The 17824-nt window shown below is 38.7% G+C and overlaps 1 protein-coding gene across 5 annotated transcripts in view; it reads right to left on the minus strand.

Annotated features, from left to right (window-relative positions):
• SETDB2 (SET domain bifurcated histone lysine methyltransferase 2) overlaps positions 1-17824 on the minus strand; it is a 93785-nt gene that overhangs the window by 52270 nt on the left and 23691 nt on the right. For 3 of the 5 annotated variants that reach the window (XM_047755913.1, XM_047755911.1, XM_047755914.1), the window contains exons 6-12: positions 16779-17342; positions 11719-11835; positions 10841-11010; positions 8980-9199; positions 7834-7933; positions 6116-6209; positions 3154-3479 (exon numbers count right to left, since the gene is read on the minus strand). In XM_047755913.1, the coding sequence (XP_047611869.1) occupies positions 3154-3479; positions 6116-6209; positions 7834-7933; positions 8980-9199; positions 10841-11010; positions 11719-11835; positions 16779-17342 (1591 nt within the window). The remainder of the gene's footprint in view (positions 1-3153; positions 3480-6115; positions 6210-7833; positions 7934-8979; positions 9200-10840; positions 11011-11718; positions 11836-16778; positions 17343-17824) is intronic. The other 2 variants (XM_047755915.1, XM_047755916.1) reach the window with 2 other exon arrangements.

Consider the following 17824-nt stretch of genomic DNA (forward strand, 5'->3'; position numbering starts at 1 on the left):
GGATAGAATACTTTTTTCTTGGCTGCGCCCAGGGCATACAGAAGTTCCCCAGCCAGGGACTGAACCTGAGCCACAGCAGTGACAATGCTGGATCCTTAACCACTAGGCCACCAGGGAACTCCACCAGGGAACTTTTATTTTAAACAAAATGCAAGGTTTAATATGAAGAATCTATATGACCTGATTTTTACATCGTGGTCAAACAAGCCTGTTGGAAAGGGTACCTGTGTAAGTAACTGATCTTTCTGTTGAATATTCTTTTCCCAAGTCTTCTAGCATGATGGTACTATTTCCTCCTATTACCACCATTCCAATATTATCTGTTGCCCACTAGCTGCCATCTCCACACATTCATCTATCACAAGATTCTAAAGGGATCAAATTCCAGCAATATTCTTCAGATATGTTTGCCACCATTTAACTTCAATGATAACTTTCTGGCCATATATATATGTATTATTTTTTTTTCCAATTTGGGCCAAGTCAACTTTACTCCTGGTGCTTACTTGGCAGGGTCAGAGCTACCTTGAAAAAGAATTCTGTTTGGTTGTATATTCTCCAAGCCTTTTTAATTTATTTTTAAATTTTTAAAAGATATTTTTTGACCACAGTGTGTAGCAGCTTGATATAGGATCTCAATTCCCAGATTAGGGATCAAACCTGGGCTGCAGTGGTGAAAGTGCCAAATCTTAACCACTAGACCACCAGGGAACTCCCAAAAGCTTTTTATTTTAAAGCATGTGAAAAAAGCCCTGTTTTTTTCCTGTAAACAAGGGAGGGACCCAGCTGGCGAAACCAACCAAATCATTCTGGTGCAGCCACCATTCAACATAACTGACTGGAAAGAAAGCCCTGACAGTCCTTTGCTGGGAATTTTTTTTTCCCATTTTTTAAAGCTTTTTTGAAGTATAGTTGATTTACACTGTTGTGATAATTTCTGCTGCACAACAAAGTGAGGGAGATCATTCTTTAATGCTCTCCTGGCATGTGTAATAGCTCCCAGCATGTTTGACAATAGTTAGAAGGAGTCAAAGTAGAATAGAGAATAGCAGCTGTGGGAAAGAGTAAGGAGGAAAGGATTCTATTCCTTGTTAACCAAGTATCCTCACAACTAGGAGAGAGAAAAAGAAAAAAGCCAAATAACTAGTTTACTTTGCAAGGAAAAAAGCGATTTGGTTTTAAAGATTTTCTGACTTAATATTTTCTTTTTTGGGCCGCACCAGAGGCACGTGGAAGTTCCCAGGCTAGGGGTTGAACTGCTGTAGCTGCCGGCCTACAGTCGCAGCAACACCAGATCCAAGCCTTGTCTGCAACCTACACCACAACTCACCACAGCAGGGGATCCATTAAACCACTGAGCAAGGCTAGGGATCAAACCTGCGTCCTCATGGATGTTAGGCAGATTCATTTCTGCAAGCCATGACAGAAATTCCCTTAAGAATATTTTCTCTTTTTTTTTTTTTGGCCGCACTGGTCGGACATATAGAAGTTCCCAGCATCAGAGTTTCCGTCGTGGCACAGTGGTTAATGAATCCAACTAGGAACCATGAGGTCGCGGGTTCGATCCCTTGCCTTGCTCAGTGGGTTAAGAATCTGGCGTTGCTGTGAGCTGTGGTGTAGGTCTCAGACATGGCTCGGATCCCGCACTGCTGTGTCTCTGGTGTAGGCCAGCGGCTGTAGCTCCGATTAGACCTCTAGCCTGGGAACCTCCATATGCCGTGGGAGCAGCCCTAGAAAAGGCAAAAAGACAAAAAAGAAGTTCCCAGGATTGAATCCGAGCCACAGCGTGACCTATTCCACAGTGGCAGCAATATGTGCTCCTTAAACCACTGCACCATAGTAGCAATTCCAAGAATATTTTCTCTTCTGATGGGACCTGAATTACATGTAAAATTATCATTGAACATCAATTTCAAACCATTCAAAGGTCACATTCTGAAAAGGTGTTGAGCTTAGCAAAGGGAATGCATAAAAGAATCATGGGCCATGCATGCTTCCCATTCCTTTAAAGGAAAAATCAAAGCTGTGCATCCCACTACGTCAACCCCACAGAGAGGAAGAAGAATTCTCATGCAGATCAAAGAGAAAAATTAAGGCCATATCCAGGGGTCAGTGTGCTAGAGTGGACCTTTCCAAAGGATGTGTGGAGGGTATCAAAGCTCCCATCCTTCTTCCACGACTCCTCTTCACTCTCCTGCACAGGATAAGCAAGGACAAAGTGGGGTCCAGAGAGCAGGGGGGGTGAAGGTCCACTTGGCCAACGACAGTATAGACACAGGGACTGGAGGTTGAAGGGGCCTTTTTTTTTTTTTTCTCCCCTGGAGGATTCCTGGAACCATATGTTCTCTAGTAAGCATGTATGATGGTAGGAGGTGGGACAGGAGGTGAGGGGAAAGCTATACGGTAACTCCAGTTCCACCCGACACAGTATTTGTGGCCCGTAATACAAATTACTTCCCTTATCACAAAAATGACAGGAGTCTTGAGTGTTAATGAACCTTAAAATCAGAGAAAGCATAAATATTTCTCTACGTAAATGAACATAATCTCATTACATATATCCCAAACATATACACAAACAGAAAATGGCTATGATTCGGGAATTAAAAAAAAGGAGTACAACAGTAAAATGCAATACTCTGATAAATGTACTGGTGTTCTGTAGTAAGCCACTAAATCACTCAAAATGTAGTGAGAGTAAGTAAAACATAAATACTTCCAACTGAAAGTATTTGAAAAGAGGCATTTTTGAATAAAATATACTGTATAAGACACAAAAGAGAAACCTATTCCACCTGTCCCATTGTGATTTTTTTGAAGTGAAGCTTTTGAAAACCTTTTGATAAACACATGATTTTCTTACATACCATAAGCAAACGTTTACTGTATGCCAGCTACCATTTAAGCACTTTTTATATTAACACATTTAACCTTCACAACATTCTAGACAGTGTTACTATTATCTCCATATTATAGAGGTGGGAAGTATGGCATAGAGAGGTCAAACAGCATGCCCAGGTCGTACAAGTGGAGGGCTGGCATTCTAATCCAGGGAGTCTAGTTTTGGAGTCTGTTAATCATATTTTCCTCATGATTTTGTTAAGAAGCCTAGAAAAAGTGTTTAGAAATAAGAATCTCAGCCCATATACTCACATTAAGGAAGCGTCCCACATTTCCTTCTTTTGTGGCATCCAATAAAAACATATTGCCTTTATTGAACTTCTTTGGAGAATCAGGTGAAGCATTCTTGGTTTCACTTGGTATCTCTTTATCACAAAAGGCCTGCTGGTTTTGACATGCTGGAGACTTTTCCTCTTGGGGCTTTTGTGTTTGAACCTCATTTGGATTATCCAGTGTGACTGCTTGGTTATATCTGCTCCCTTGTGGAGTTTCTTCTCTACATTTAGTTATATCTATCACATCCAATTCAATCAGAGGGTTGGCTTTAGAATCTTCAACTTGGTTTGAGCTTGAATCCACTAATAAACATTTTGGAAGGAATTGTCAGGAAAAATACTTGACTAAGCAATAGTGCTGAGAGCAGTAATACTAATTAAATGCTCGTTACATTCATTATTGCTAATCCTTACCATGTGTTAAGGTAGACAGTACTCCAATTTTACAAAAGAAAACTCTGAACTTTTGAAGTGTTAAGGGATTCACCTCGATTGCAATAATAAGAAGGCAGGGTGGGGGTGGGGGGCAGTAACAAACCCAAAAATATCTGGCCCAAAGTCTACCTTCTTTCTACTATGTAACAGTGCCTTTTAATGAATCTGTATATATGTTGCTTCTGGTTACTATATTTAATCTCTACTCCTTACAAACTGACTTACCTCGTTTCAACTTTGGAATGTGCATTCAAGTATACTCTAAACGGCTGTAATTAGGGAGCACTGTAAGTCTTTAAGGTATCAATGAAAGGCTAGAGAAGACCCTGATGGAGTCGCCCTCTCTAAGTCCCAACAGCAATAACTATTGCTATGGGTTCTGCATACATTAGTGTTTGGCATTTTTGCTAGATGATCATTCAATAATTATACCTCTACAAACAATAGAAGACGACAAATTACTTATCTTTCTTAATCAATAATGGAAATAATTTTTTGGAAATACTCAAAAGTATGCATGCATGTCAAACAGAAGTAAAATGATTTATTTTTTAAGTTATTTGTGCCACCTAATTCAGTGGCACAAAGAAATTATACTTCTCTAAAATTAATGTTTTTGATGTAATCATCACGGTTGCTGGCTGTTTCTACATGTACTCATAATTTAATCATGGGTTACTTGTAAGCCATAACAGTACATAATTAATTTTTGTAGTGCCTGCTATATACACATGGTCAATAAAAATGACAAAAGAACCAAAAGCAATAGTACTCATATGGCTCACAGGCATTAAATGGTGACATATTAGAATGTCATCCTAAAATATGCATCTTTGACATAAGAACTATTTTGAACTAAGGGCAATTAAGCAGAAATTCAGGAAAAACTCTCAGCCCTCCCAATCTGTCTAAAAGCAGGATATAAATTTACAAAGGTGTCCCTCCTCCTACTATGAAGGACAAAAGTTAATTACCAGAGACAACTTTGGACCTACAATCGGTTTCACATATACCTGCCTTCCCACAATTACTACCCCTAGAGACGCAAGGTCCTTTTCCTCATTTCCTCTAAAAATTTACTGTCCTTACTGAAATGCTAGATAAGTTAGAGTTCAAGCCACCTCTTCAAGTTACTCATCTCTGAGTACTCTTGTGTGTTACAAGTATAATACACAGAGTAATACACTTCTGTTTTTCTCTTGCCAGTCTGTCTTTTATTAGTCTAATTTATAGGATCCCAGCTACACAACTTAAGATGGGTAGGGAAAGAGACTTTCTTCTTCTATTTAAGTGCCCTTTTTATTTTTGTCTTTTTAGGGCCACACCTGTGGCATAAGGAAGATCCCAGGCTAGGGGTTGAATCAGGGCTGCAGCTGCCAGCCTCCACCACAGCCACAGCAACCCAGGATCCAAGCACCATCTGTGACCTACACCACAGCTCATGGCAACGCCGGATCCTTAACTCACTGAGAGAGACCAGGGATCGAACCTGTGTCCTCATGGATCCTAGCTGGGTTCATTACCACTGAGCCATGACAGGAACTCCTAAGTGCCCTTTCTTGACAGACCTTTTCTGTTAAGGGGCTGTCTTGCCTCCTCCAATCTCCAGCCTTTAAGGTGGGGAGTTGGGGATGCAGAAACAAGGAAGCCCAAAGGGAGAGGAGGCAATGGTTAGTCAGTGCTTCGAAAAGGGTCATCTCTCAGCATGCCTCCCATTGAGGGAAAGAGTGAAATGTAAATGAACCAAAATCCAGGTTCATCAGGTTGTGATATTAACCATGGTGGGACTGGTAACACTGAAAGACAAGCACTCAGGGCAGCAATATTTTCACCTTTTGCTAAGCATCCCCTGCAGCATCATTGACTAGAGTACTGCAGAATGATGTACCTTTATTTTTAAAGAAGCCTAAACAAAGAGGTAGGAAATGGCTGTTTTGGTCAATGCTTCCAAAGCCACAGATGGGCTACGTAGACTCAGCGTTGTCCAGCCCATGTTCCTGCCATGCATCAGGTCAGAGTTGGCATCTAGACCAGGGGTCAGCAAACTTCTTCTGTAAGAGGCCAAACAGTAAATACTGCAGGCGTTGTGGGTCACATAGTCTCTGTTGTGACTATTCAGCTTTGCTGCTATAGTGTGAAAGTAGACAGAGACAATATGAAAATGAAAGAGTATGGCTGTGTTCCAATATAACTTTATTTATGGACACTGAAATTATAAATTCCTATAATGTTCAAGTGTCACAAAGTATTATTTATCTTTTCATTTTTGCTCAGTTATTTAAAAAAGTAGAAACTATTTTAGCTCATAGGCCATGTATAAACAGGTCGTGAGCTGGATGTGGCCCACAAATCATAGCTTGCTAACCTCTGATCTAGATAAGTAGAAACTTGTGATTAATGCAGTATTTTTGTTATGGAGTCTGAAAAAAATGAGCCACAAGTATTGAGCAAGAGAGACAAAAAGGCAGAAGAGGCAGGCAATCACAGAGTGAAACAAAGCCTACTTCTCATTTCCTTGGCTGGAGAGTTCTGATGTACTTGAGTTGATTTAAAGCCACCATTATCTTCTGAGGTGAGAGACTCTGAGGAAGAAAATCCCTTAAAAGAAAACAAAGATGATGTCGTTTCTTTCTAGGTGAAACTAAAAAATAATTTAGTTTAGCAGTAAGGCTTCTCTCTTCAAGTGTCAATCTTCATAGGCTGTAGCTACTACATTAGTTTTGAAAACCTCAAAGCTGATATCCTAGAAATCTTGAAAGTGATTGAGCCCCTTTGGCTGTGTTCTACTCCTAGGCACTTAACTGAGCCATAATTATGAAAATTATAAGGACTGTCAAGACATTCTTTAGGCATTATAATTCAAAATAAAATTCAAATACATCTGCTTGTACCCCTCAGTTTTGATGCCAGATTATAAATTTAGCTTCAACTATAAGATGTGCAAAGATTAAAAACCCTCTTAAAGCAGTTGCCTGTCTCCATGAGCTGCAGACACTGCAGTTACTTTTTTAATTTTTTTGCTTTTTAGGGCCGCACCCACGGCATATGGAGGTTCCCAGGCTAGGGGATGAATCAGAGCTGTAGCCCCCGGCCTACACCACAGACACAGCAACACCAGATCTGAGCCTGCGACCTACACCACAGCTCACGGCAATGCCAGATCCTTAACCCACTGAGTGAGGCCAGGGATCAAACCCACAACCTCCTAGATCCTAGTAGGATTCTTTTATGCTGCACCACGACGGGAACTCCTGCAGTTACTTTAAAAGGTAATGGGAACTTTTAAAAAGGGGTATATACTTAGCACAATGCTTGGCACTGAACTAAGTGCTCAATACATGTTGGCTATTATTATTATTACTCATGTACGCCAAAGATCAACATGTGCTGAGCACTTAGCTGGGTATCAAACACTGTGCTACACAAAGTTTCTGTTTATCTCATTTAATACTCTTAACTCTGAGATAGATACTATTTCCTCATTTTACAGATAAAGAAATGTAGACAGATGTCAACCAGCTAGTAAGCTGCAGTGCTGGAGGGCACACCCCGGTCTCTGTGATCTCATGGCCCAATCTTTTCATAATTATGTGATACTGAGGAGGTACTGTATGTTACTAGGCAGAGGGCAAATATGTGCATACCACTTAGGGCAGAGTTTTTATTTTTCACCAACAAGTCTGACTGTGAACTACCACTCTATCTGCCTCTGTTCTTCCAGCATCATTCTCTGTTTGCAACTTAGAGCCTCTGACTAGTTATTCTTCACAGTACTGGCTGAAAAGTGTACCTTCAGAGGCTATCCTATAAAATGTTGCTTTCTGGATAATTCTTTCTCTAGGTCACATCTCTTCTTTCTCCTACATCTCACAACCATATCCCCTTCAATTACTCTATCCTTTCTTCTTATCATGTAGTGCCATCAACTCTTTAACACCAGCTTCTGCAAATTCTTCAGCTGGATAGCTCTCAGTCCCAGTGGAACACACTGTCAGATCATGACCAACATTCTACTCAAATATCTAAGTTGGGAATGTGCCACCCACCTCGGAGGACACTAAATAAGACATAGTCCTAACACTTCAGCAGCACAGCATTACAAAATAATAAAAGAAATCCTATGAATCACTAATACAAACAATCTGAACTAAATAAAAGATAGAAAGGTAAGGTAATAGCTAATGTTCTCAGAGGGGCACCATCTACATTTTGTTATTTTTACCATCTTTTTTCCATTGCGTTGAATAATGACTGTCTTGGTTTGAGGACTTCTAATGACTGAATGATACTGAATTCTTGAAATACTGTTACATTTCATTTCTCTGAAAAGGAAAAAAAAATTATTCTGTATATCACTGAAAACTGCTCTCTATTGTGCCCTGAAATATAGATAACATCACTGTTACATAAATATCCATTAGAAATTAACCTAATAACATCTATGCCTACCCCTCACTACAAGAAGAAAGTATAATCATATTTTAAAGTCAATCATCTGACGTAATTAAAAAAAAATGAACAATCTGGAGTTCTCATCATGGCTTAGTGGAAACAAATCTGACTAGTATCCATGAGGACACAGGTTCGATTCCTGGCCTCACTCAGTGGGTTAAGGATCTGGCATTGCCATGAGCTGTGGTGTAGGTTGCAGAGGAGGCTTGAATCTGGTGTTGCTGTGGCTGTGGTATAGGCCAGCAGCTATAGCTACGATTCGGCCCCTAGCCTGGGAACCTCTGTATGTTGTGGGTGTGGCCCTTAATATAAATAAATAAATAAAATAATCTGAAGCATATTTTAAAAATAAAGAAAATCCAAGAAAGCCTTGCAAATAAAATGTTGATAGAAAATAAAAAGAGGGAGTTCCTGTTGTGGCGCAGCAGAAATGAATCCAACTAGTAACCATAAGGATGAGGGTTCGATCCTTGGCCTTGCTCAGTGGGTTAAGGATCTGGTGTTTCTGTGAGCTGTGGTGTAGGTCGCAGAGGATTTCACATTGCTGTGGCTATGAGAGGCTCTGATTCAACCCCTGGCCTGGGAACTTCCATATGCCATGGGTGTGGCCCTAAAAGAGCAAAAACAAAGGAAAAAAAAAAAAGAAGAAGTGCAAAAGTCATGATGTCTGTAAAAAACCTGATTAAAGCCAAAGTTTTTAAACATAACACTCCAGAAATGGAACATTGAGTAAAGTATGTTGGCTAGACTGTTAAATCTCAGTGCCTTAGATTTCTCAATGTTAAATTTAGAACCATGAAGCAAGTTGATATATAGTAGAGGCGGAAAGTAAGAAAGAGGAAAGACCAGGGACTACTTTTGGTCAATAGCATATAGTGTAGATCAATCTTGATCAGGTTCCTAAGATCTTACTCACGTAAAAGGCTCTTTGGGGTTATTATGGAGCTTAGGTGGACACTCCTCAGTCACAGAACTTCTAGGATGTGTTTCCAAATCTAGTGGGATAACTTCAACCTCACAATCTGCAACTTCTATTTTCCTTTTTTTTGAAAACACGTTTTTCATAAAAATCTCTTCTTTTCTATTTTCATCAGTAGCATCAGGTTTCTCAGTGTTAGATCTGCTTAATAGTCTTCCTAAAAGAAAAAAGTAAGAGTTTAACACAACAAAAGATAACATTAACTCCTAAGCAACAAAAGGGCATCTCTGTTCTGCTCCATTACTAAAGAACCTGGTAAGGTATACCTTATTTCTAGAATGAAAATAAAAACTAACTCATCCTACAAAACTATTGCAACAGATAATAAATACAAGACCAAGAAGAGATTTCATATCTTCCAGTATATGAAAAACTACAGGGCATCTAAAAAAAGTATTTGTTGTGGTATAACATGAAAGATAAGAGATTTAGCAACAATAATATAAAATAAAAATACAGATCAGGTGTTCCCGTCTTAGCTCGGCGGAAATGAATCCGACTAGTATCTATGAGGATACCTGGCCTCGCTCAGTGGGTCAGGGATCTGGCATTGCCGTGAGCTGTGTGGTGATATATGCCTACTGTTCTCATAGTAAGCCCTAGTGTAATTAAAATCTTACTCTAAAGTTTATGCACATTAATTCAAGGGACTCAAAAGTATAGTAAATAAGTCAAAATCAGCAGCTGGATCTGAGAGACACCTTATGTGTATTTTCCAGCAATGCAGATAAAACCAAGGTTACTTCCTGGACACCATTTGGCATTTTAAAGGCAGGTCACGTTCATTAAAGAGTTATTTTAAGAAATATGAGAGACAGATGTCTAGGCAAGTTGTGTAGTGTGTGTCTATAAATGGTATGTGGCAGGGATCCATTCTAAACTCTGATAATTCTTGCCTTCACGAAGTGAACCTGGAATTTCAGATGAGGAAGGGTGCTGAAAGGGTGCTCTGGTCCCTGCTGCCTAGCACATTTCCCTTCGAATGCCCCTAAAGCCCTGTTTCTCCAAGCTCTCATTTCCCAGTATACACAGAAAGTGAGGATTTTGCCTAACACTCTGGGGTGAGAGGAGAAGACGACTACAGAACAACATACCCGGCCTGGGGGCAGTAGACCAAAAGAATCAGTAATTGCCTGACTGTAACACTGGTTGGAAAGTTTTGCTCAGAATGTGGGCAACTCTCTCGAGTCCCTGAAGTGGAGCAAAGTGCCTAAAGTCACCAAATGAGAGTCATCACCTGAAAGTATTTATTATAACATTAACTTGTTAAATTCTAGTACTCAAGGCACTGAACAAGATAGATTCATTAATCTTTACCTTAGCAAATCGGTGACTTGAGTTTTCCTATTTAAAAAGTTTTCTTGGAAGTTCTCTTGTGGCACAGCAGGTTAAGGATCCAGCGTTGCTGCAGCTGTGATGCAGGCCACAACTGCAGTGTGGGCTCGATCCCTGGCCAGAGAACTTCCACATGGCGTGGATGCAGCCAAAAAAAAAAAAAAAAAGTTTTCTTACCTTATCCCCAAACATCTGTAGCCAGGGAGACCAAACTATGTGCCTCACACAATAACCCAAGCTTTATACCTGAGCCTTTCTTTTCTGGAACAACACCTGATGGCTTCTAAGGCATTTCATCCCTTCCGTGCTGAATGCTCCGGTCCCTTGTCTTCTTCTGATGCTCCTCCCATGTACTGTTGCTCCTGTCCCTGCTATAAGTTCTCAGTGGCCCTGACTAGTAAAATGGAGATTCAGAAATGCAGATATTACTGTAGAATAAGGTGAAAGTAAACCTTGACTTTACCTGAGTAAATGCAAACAAATGTCCCTCTGTCAATGTCATCTAGGCAGCGTACTCCCCATCCCTTCTTTTCAGTTTTGAACACTTGTAGCCTCACTTGAGGTCCGTGTTGGACTACTCGGTTTTGACACATTCGTCGATTACATTTGCACAACAGGCTGCATTCATAAATGCTGTTAACATACACGAGAAAATCAATTAGACAGCCTAAGTTAAAAGCAAAAGCACTTTATACTGCTACCTCACTAATAATTACTAAGGGAGGTAGACTAAGTGTGAAGGCTCCTAGAGCTAGACTGCCTGGCTCCCTTCATTGCTCTAGCATTTACTAGCTGCGTGACCTTGGATTTAACCTCTCTGTGCTTCAATTTTCCATTTTTAAAATAGGGATTATATGATTCTACCTACTTCAAAGTGTTGTTTCGTGAAGATATATAAGTGAGTCAGTATTTACCAGGTGCTTGAGACAATGCCTAGTGATATGTACAAAGGAGATATCTAGGAAGAGAAAAAGTTTAAGAAGAAAAATTTTCTGTTTCTGTTTATTTTTTTTTAAATAATAACAACCTTGAAAGGCTGAAAGTTCCCAATTCTCAGGTGAGCACTGCACAGTATATTTCTTAATGGGGAAATGTCTCTAAGCTAACCCTAGAGTCAGACTCAAAGCAGATGAGTGTCAAGTATACTTTGCATGCTGCATGTCTGTTCTGACTTCCACTTCCAAGAATAATATACAGGTTTGTTTTTTAATTCCTTAATTTAGATTTCTTATATAAGAAGTTAAGACTTGACAATATCTATTAGACTATAGGCCACAATGATAAAGTACCCACCTTCAAAGATACAAAAACACTCTGCAACAAATTCTCAAGGTATCTTACCCAGTAGGTATCTGTTTCTGAAGTCTTTTATATTTATATCCAGTGGTTATTTTACTACTTGACAAGGGGCAAGTCTTGGCATTCCTTGCTGTCAGTTGAAGACATGCACATTTTGTTCTAAAAGGAAGGCAATGGATGGAGAAGTCAGAATAAAAAAGAACCAAGAGACTGTCTTGACAAAACTGTAAAGGATGTATTTAGAAGGCATTTGGCTCATGGACTGTTGAACTTCTTCTCTAAAGAAAATAGACCTCTTCTTTTTTTGGCCATGCCCAAGGCATGCAGAAGTTCCTGGGATCAAGCCTGAGCCACAGCAGTGACAATACCATATCCTTACCCTGCTGAGCCACCAGGAACTCCAAAATAGACCTCTTTGAAAGACAACATCTACCAAAATTTCATGAACTATTCTAAACTACCCTGTACCTCTATTTGCTCATGAAATACAGACTTAACTAAATGAGGTTTCCTTAGCTTTTCAAAATGAATTCCTTTCATTAGGTCCATTCTCCTGCAATGGATAAACTTCTCTGTGTCAAACTCAAAAGGGCATATATAGTTTGGCATATGTTTTATCTCTCCCTCCAGTGACATGAAAACAGACTGGGGAGACTTATGCTGGGTGTCTGGCTTTTAAAAATCTGTTTTTCGGGAATTACTGTCGTTGCTCAGTGGTTAACGAATCCGATTAGGAACCATAAGATTTCGGGCTTGATCCCCGGCCTCGCTCAGTGGGTTAAGGATCCAGTGTTGCGTCAGCTGTGGTGTGGGCAGGCAGCTATAGCTCCAATTAGACCCGTAGCCTGGGAACCTCCATATGCCTTGGGCGCGGCCCTAGAAAAGACAAATAAATAAATAAATGAGTATCTGTTTTTTGTAACATTGGTAGGCCGTAAACATGCAACCATAAACACTTTTCCCTTCTAACTATTTATGACTATCTAACATGGCAGAGGCTTATAACTTGATAGGGAGTAAGGAAATTGTGTATCTCCGCTATAAACTAGACACGTGACTACTGGTGAGCTGGTTAAAATCTCTGAATCTTGTCTCCTCTGTTGAATTAGTAGGTGTCTTTAAGGTTTTTTCCTCTATGACTCACTTCTTTATTTTTCTGTAAATACACAGTACATGAGAGTGATAGCTACTGTTTGCTATCACAGGAAAAAAAAGCAGTAAGTTCATGAATTTGGATTCTATTTATAGATGTAGAAATTTTCTGTTGTTTTTTTCTTTTTTAACGTTTATTTAATTTTTAAAATTTTTGTTTTTTCAGTATGACCTTGCGAAGTTTCAAAAATACAAAAAATACAAATAATAAACACTCATATTTTGACCACAAAGAATTAGTTGTCATCTTTTTTAGTCCTTTTTCCTACATATATTCGGTTTGACCCATGAAAAACATTTGCGTTTGAACTGTGTAAGTCCACTAATATGTGGATTTTTTTTTTCAGTAGTAAATATCATAGTACTGTATGATCTGTGATTGGCTGAATCCAAGCTTAGTTGAATCCGCAGATGTGGAACTGCTTATATGGAAGGCAAACTATGTTATATGTTCTATTTTCAACTGCACGGAGGGTGGAAGTCCCACCTCCTGCATTGTTCAAAGGTCAACTGTAATTTAAAACATATATACTCTATATAAGATTTTCCTTAAAAAAAAAAAAAGATAAAATTAAACTCTCAAGAGGTTTGGTGTGGCATTTTTTATACTTTTATATAAATATTTACCTACAATGTATTGTTTTTAAAAACGTACTATAGTTATTAACCTATAACTTGCTTTTTCATTCAATATAATGTTTTTGAGACTCATCTGTGTTATGTGAAAATTTAGTTAACTCCTTCATACTTTTCCATGGCATTTAGATATACAATTAACTTCTTGGTATACAATTAAGTTGCTTCTAGTTTCCAATACAAAAAACAATGCTACAACATCCTTATTCTTATGCACATGTGTAAGCATGTCTTGAGTAGTAGCTTTCAAATATTTTTGACTACGACTCACGGTAAGGAATATATTTTCTTCATGATCCTACATATTTATTTATGTGTGTATGTGTACAAACAATAATAACAGTGGCATGAAACTTTACCATACCATGTGTGATGCACTTGGATATTTTCTGTACAATTTAATTTTTAAAATGCTAATTAAAACCCCTTAAATGATATTACATCTTATATATGCAGCTTGGAAAACAGTGCACTAGATATATTACTAGAGCACTATTGCTGGAGCATTCCCATTGTGGCTCAGTGGAAATGAATCTGACTAGCATCTATGAGGATGCAGGTCTGATCTCTGGCCTCACTCAGTGGGTTAAGGATCTGGAGTTGCCTTGGGCTGTAGTGTAGGTTGCAGACATGGCTTGGATCCTACGTTGCTGTGGCTGTGGCATAGGCTGGTGGCTACAGCTACAATTCAACCCTTAGCCTGGGAACCTGCATATGCTGCAAGTGCAGCCCTAAAAAGACAAAAAAAAGGACTATTGCTGGAAAGTAGGTAGGCATGTCGTCAACTACGTAACTGTGTGATCACCCTCTTCCCTCCCCCAAATGACTGGCATGGTATAGAATTCTACTTTTACATTTATTTTCCTTCAGCATTTTACGCTAATATGCCTCTTGTCTTTTGTTACTTCTGATGGAAATGTGTTATCAATTTATTTTTCTTCTTTTCCATCTAAGAGCATGAGATTTACTCTTTACCCTTGATACCTGTTAAGTTGCATCATGGTATAGTTAGATGTACGGACTTATTTTCCTTTCCTAGTACACAGTAGGCATTTTCACTCTGAGGATTCTTGTCTTTCTTCAATTATGGAAAACTCTCAGCTATTATCTCTTTGAATGATGCTTTCTTCTCAGATGTATGTTAGAATTTCTCATTTATCCTCCATATTTTTTAACCTGTAAATTATTTTTCCCATGTCTTTTATCTCTTTGCATTCTGGGGGATCACTTTAGTTTTGCCTTGCAATTCACTAATTCTTTCTCCAGCTATACCAATGCTACCATTTAGTCCATTTAGTCTTTTATTTCAATGACTATATGTTTTATTTCCCATATTTCCAAATGGGAATGCACTCTTTAAAAAAATTTGGTATACTCTTTAAAGAAAACTCCTTTTTGTGTTTCAGGGATGGCTCCTATTTAGTTTCTTTGGACATTTTATTTTTATTAATTAGTTAATTTATTTATTTATTTATTTATTTTAACCTGTAGCATATGGAGGTTCCTGGGCTAGGTGTCAAATCAGAGCTGTAGCCACCAGCCTACACCACATCCATAGCAATGTAGGATCCAAGCCGCATCTGCAACCTACACCACAGCCCATGGCAATGTCAGATCCTTAACCCACTGAGTAAGGCCAGGGAGCAAACCTGCATCCTGATGGATGCTAGTCAGATTCATTTCTGCTAAACCACTACGGGAACTCCTCTTTGGACATTTTAAACACACCTATTTTAAAGTCTCTTTCAGTCAGACTCTACATTTATCTCTTAATCTTCAGGTGTGAATTCTGCCATTTGTTGGGATTTATGCCGTCTTCATGGTCTAAATGTCTTCACATGCTTTGCCTGTTTAAAATCACATTTTTTGTGGTGTTTACTCTGGGGTGCTCCTCTACACTGGCTGCTTTCCTTATTATGCTGGCTCTGACCTATGGGTTTCACAGCTCTAAACCCAGTTGCTATTAATACAATTCCAGACCCTGTGAGACATTAGCCTGCTTCCCAGTCTGGTGCAGGTCCCTGTTTCTGTCCCTCAGAAGAGCTCAGGGTCCACTCTCTGCCATGCATGGAACATGCTGAATTCCCATTCCCGTCAGGATTAGAATCTCTGGTCACAGTGCTCATGTCCAAGTCCAGATCCCAGTGTGCTTCAGCCTTAGCTTATTTTGTAATTTCTGACCAATAGATAAAAATATGTATACTGGTGGTGCATGATATGTGGAGGTTAGTTTCTACAGTCTAAGACAAAAATCACATACAGTCAAAATTATTCCTTTAAAAAAAAGCCATTAAACTAACCATAAAATACAGTAAACATTGAACATTGTCCAACAGTTAGTTTTTTCCTCCGGCACTGAAAGAAATTAAGCTCGGCCATATGTGGATGGGTTATATTTAGAGACAATGCTTAAAACAAAACAAAACAGAAACAGAAAACATACTTAAACAGAATAAAACATAGCATAGTGAGAGGTTTCCTCTGTGACAGGCCTAAAGGAACTGAGACAAATTGAGGTAACAGGAGATTTATATATCTCATCTCACACTCCAACTAACTGGCAGGATGGTGAAAACTATGTATATGATTTAAATTATTTCTCTTTATCTCTCTCATTCTTTTTCTTTTTTCCTAGTAAAGAAAGGCAGCTAAATTTGCATTAAATTAAATGCACATATAATGTAACTCCACTCTATCTATACAAACCTACAAATACCAGTAAATTACACACCTTTAAAACAAAATATTTTCAAAGTCTTAATATATTAGAATATGGTTTCATATTTTTACAAAATATAAGTTTTATGATCAGGAGAAGCACCATGAATTTTCTAAAAAAGCAGCAAGGAAGTAATTTATAAAAGTAAAATACAACAATGTAATATAGTGGTTAAGAGCATGGGTTCAAATCCTCGTTCTTAAATCTGTGGCTTCTCAACTTCCTCATTTGTAACATGGAAATAGTATTACCTACCTCATGGTGTTTTGTGAGGACTAAACAAGAAAATATATGTAAAGCACTTGTCACAGTGTTTGTCACAGTTACATGGTGTCAGCTGTAATTGTTGCTATTAAGAGAATGGTAGTAGATTAAAGGGAATACTTATCCTTAGAAGAAATAATGTCCAAATTAGAAAAATAAATGGCGAAGCGTTTTCTTTCCAATTGCTAACGAGAGAGTGCATCTTTCTATTTTAGATTCTTGATGAACCGGTTTCAGATAGACAGACAGACAAACTGATACATAGCAGGACTTCTTGATAAATACCCCTACATTTAGAAGATTTTTTGAAATGCCATGTTTTTCTACTCACATGTCTATGCAGCCCTCAGAACAGTCACATGAATCAATAAACATGTTGGGAAAGCTGTTTAGATAATATGTTCGTGGCCACATAGTCTTTCTGTACTTAAACTGTGGAAGCTTTCTATTGTCAATTTCATTACAGAAAGAAATGGGCACCGATTCCACTCCATTGCTAATATCCACATCAGAAACAATTTCTTCTTGCTTTGGGTAATTCCGAGTCAACTGAACATAGGTATTGAAAGAAAAGTTATCTGTAAATAGAAAGTTACACTCTGTCTCAAGCAGGTAACGAAAAACTTCCTCCACGTTTCGTAGACTCCTTCCACAAGGGGTTTTATAACTCACGTGGAGTGCCGAAGAGTGAGAGTTTGTCTTCGCATGTCGTCTTTGGAAGTGGCATTTGATTGGTAGCTGCAGAGGGTTTTCTCCCTTGAAGGTTAGTGGCATTTTCATCAGACAGGCACCAGAGCAGTCATGCCTTTGGTAAGATAACTTTGAAGATGATTCTTCTTCTCTAAAGTCTGCAACTTTATTTTCCAGAGGGGGAGTCTCCTTATTTTCTGCAGAACTGTTTTAAATTAATTATTTATTAGTACCTCAAATTTACAGCACATCTCATTTTTCAAAAACACTGTACACTAAAGTGATAATCAGTTTCTATTAGCTTCTTCTTAGACAAGACTAAAACAAATCAGACTCTAAAATAAACATCTTACTATGTTGTGCAACCATATAGTTATACCTGAAGGGTTTTTTTTCCTTCTGGACACCAAATATGTGGTGTTCTTCCTGGCACCACTTCAACTGGGTGTCCAGTAATTCAGTTCAATTCTGACACTACCTACTTGGAGTTAGCATCAGATTCCCAAGTTATAGGGTTCAGTTCCATAAGACTGCCCCTGGGAAGGATGTGAATGCAATTTCCTGATTATTACCTTAGGACACATTCCTTTAAGAAGAATTACTAGGTCAAGAGAAATATAAATTAAAAAATAATGTTTTGGGAGTACCTGCGATGGCATAACAGGATCGGTGGCATCTTAGGAGCAT

This window comes from Phacochoerus africanus, chromosome 13, assembly GCF_016906955.1.
Source record: "Phacochoerus africanus isolate WHEZ1 chromosome 13, ROS_Pafr_v1, whole genome shotgun sequence".
Classification (NCBI taxonomy): Eukaryota; Metazoa; Chordata; class Mammalia; order Artiodactyla; family Suidae; genus Phacochoerus; species Phacochoerus africanus.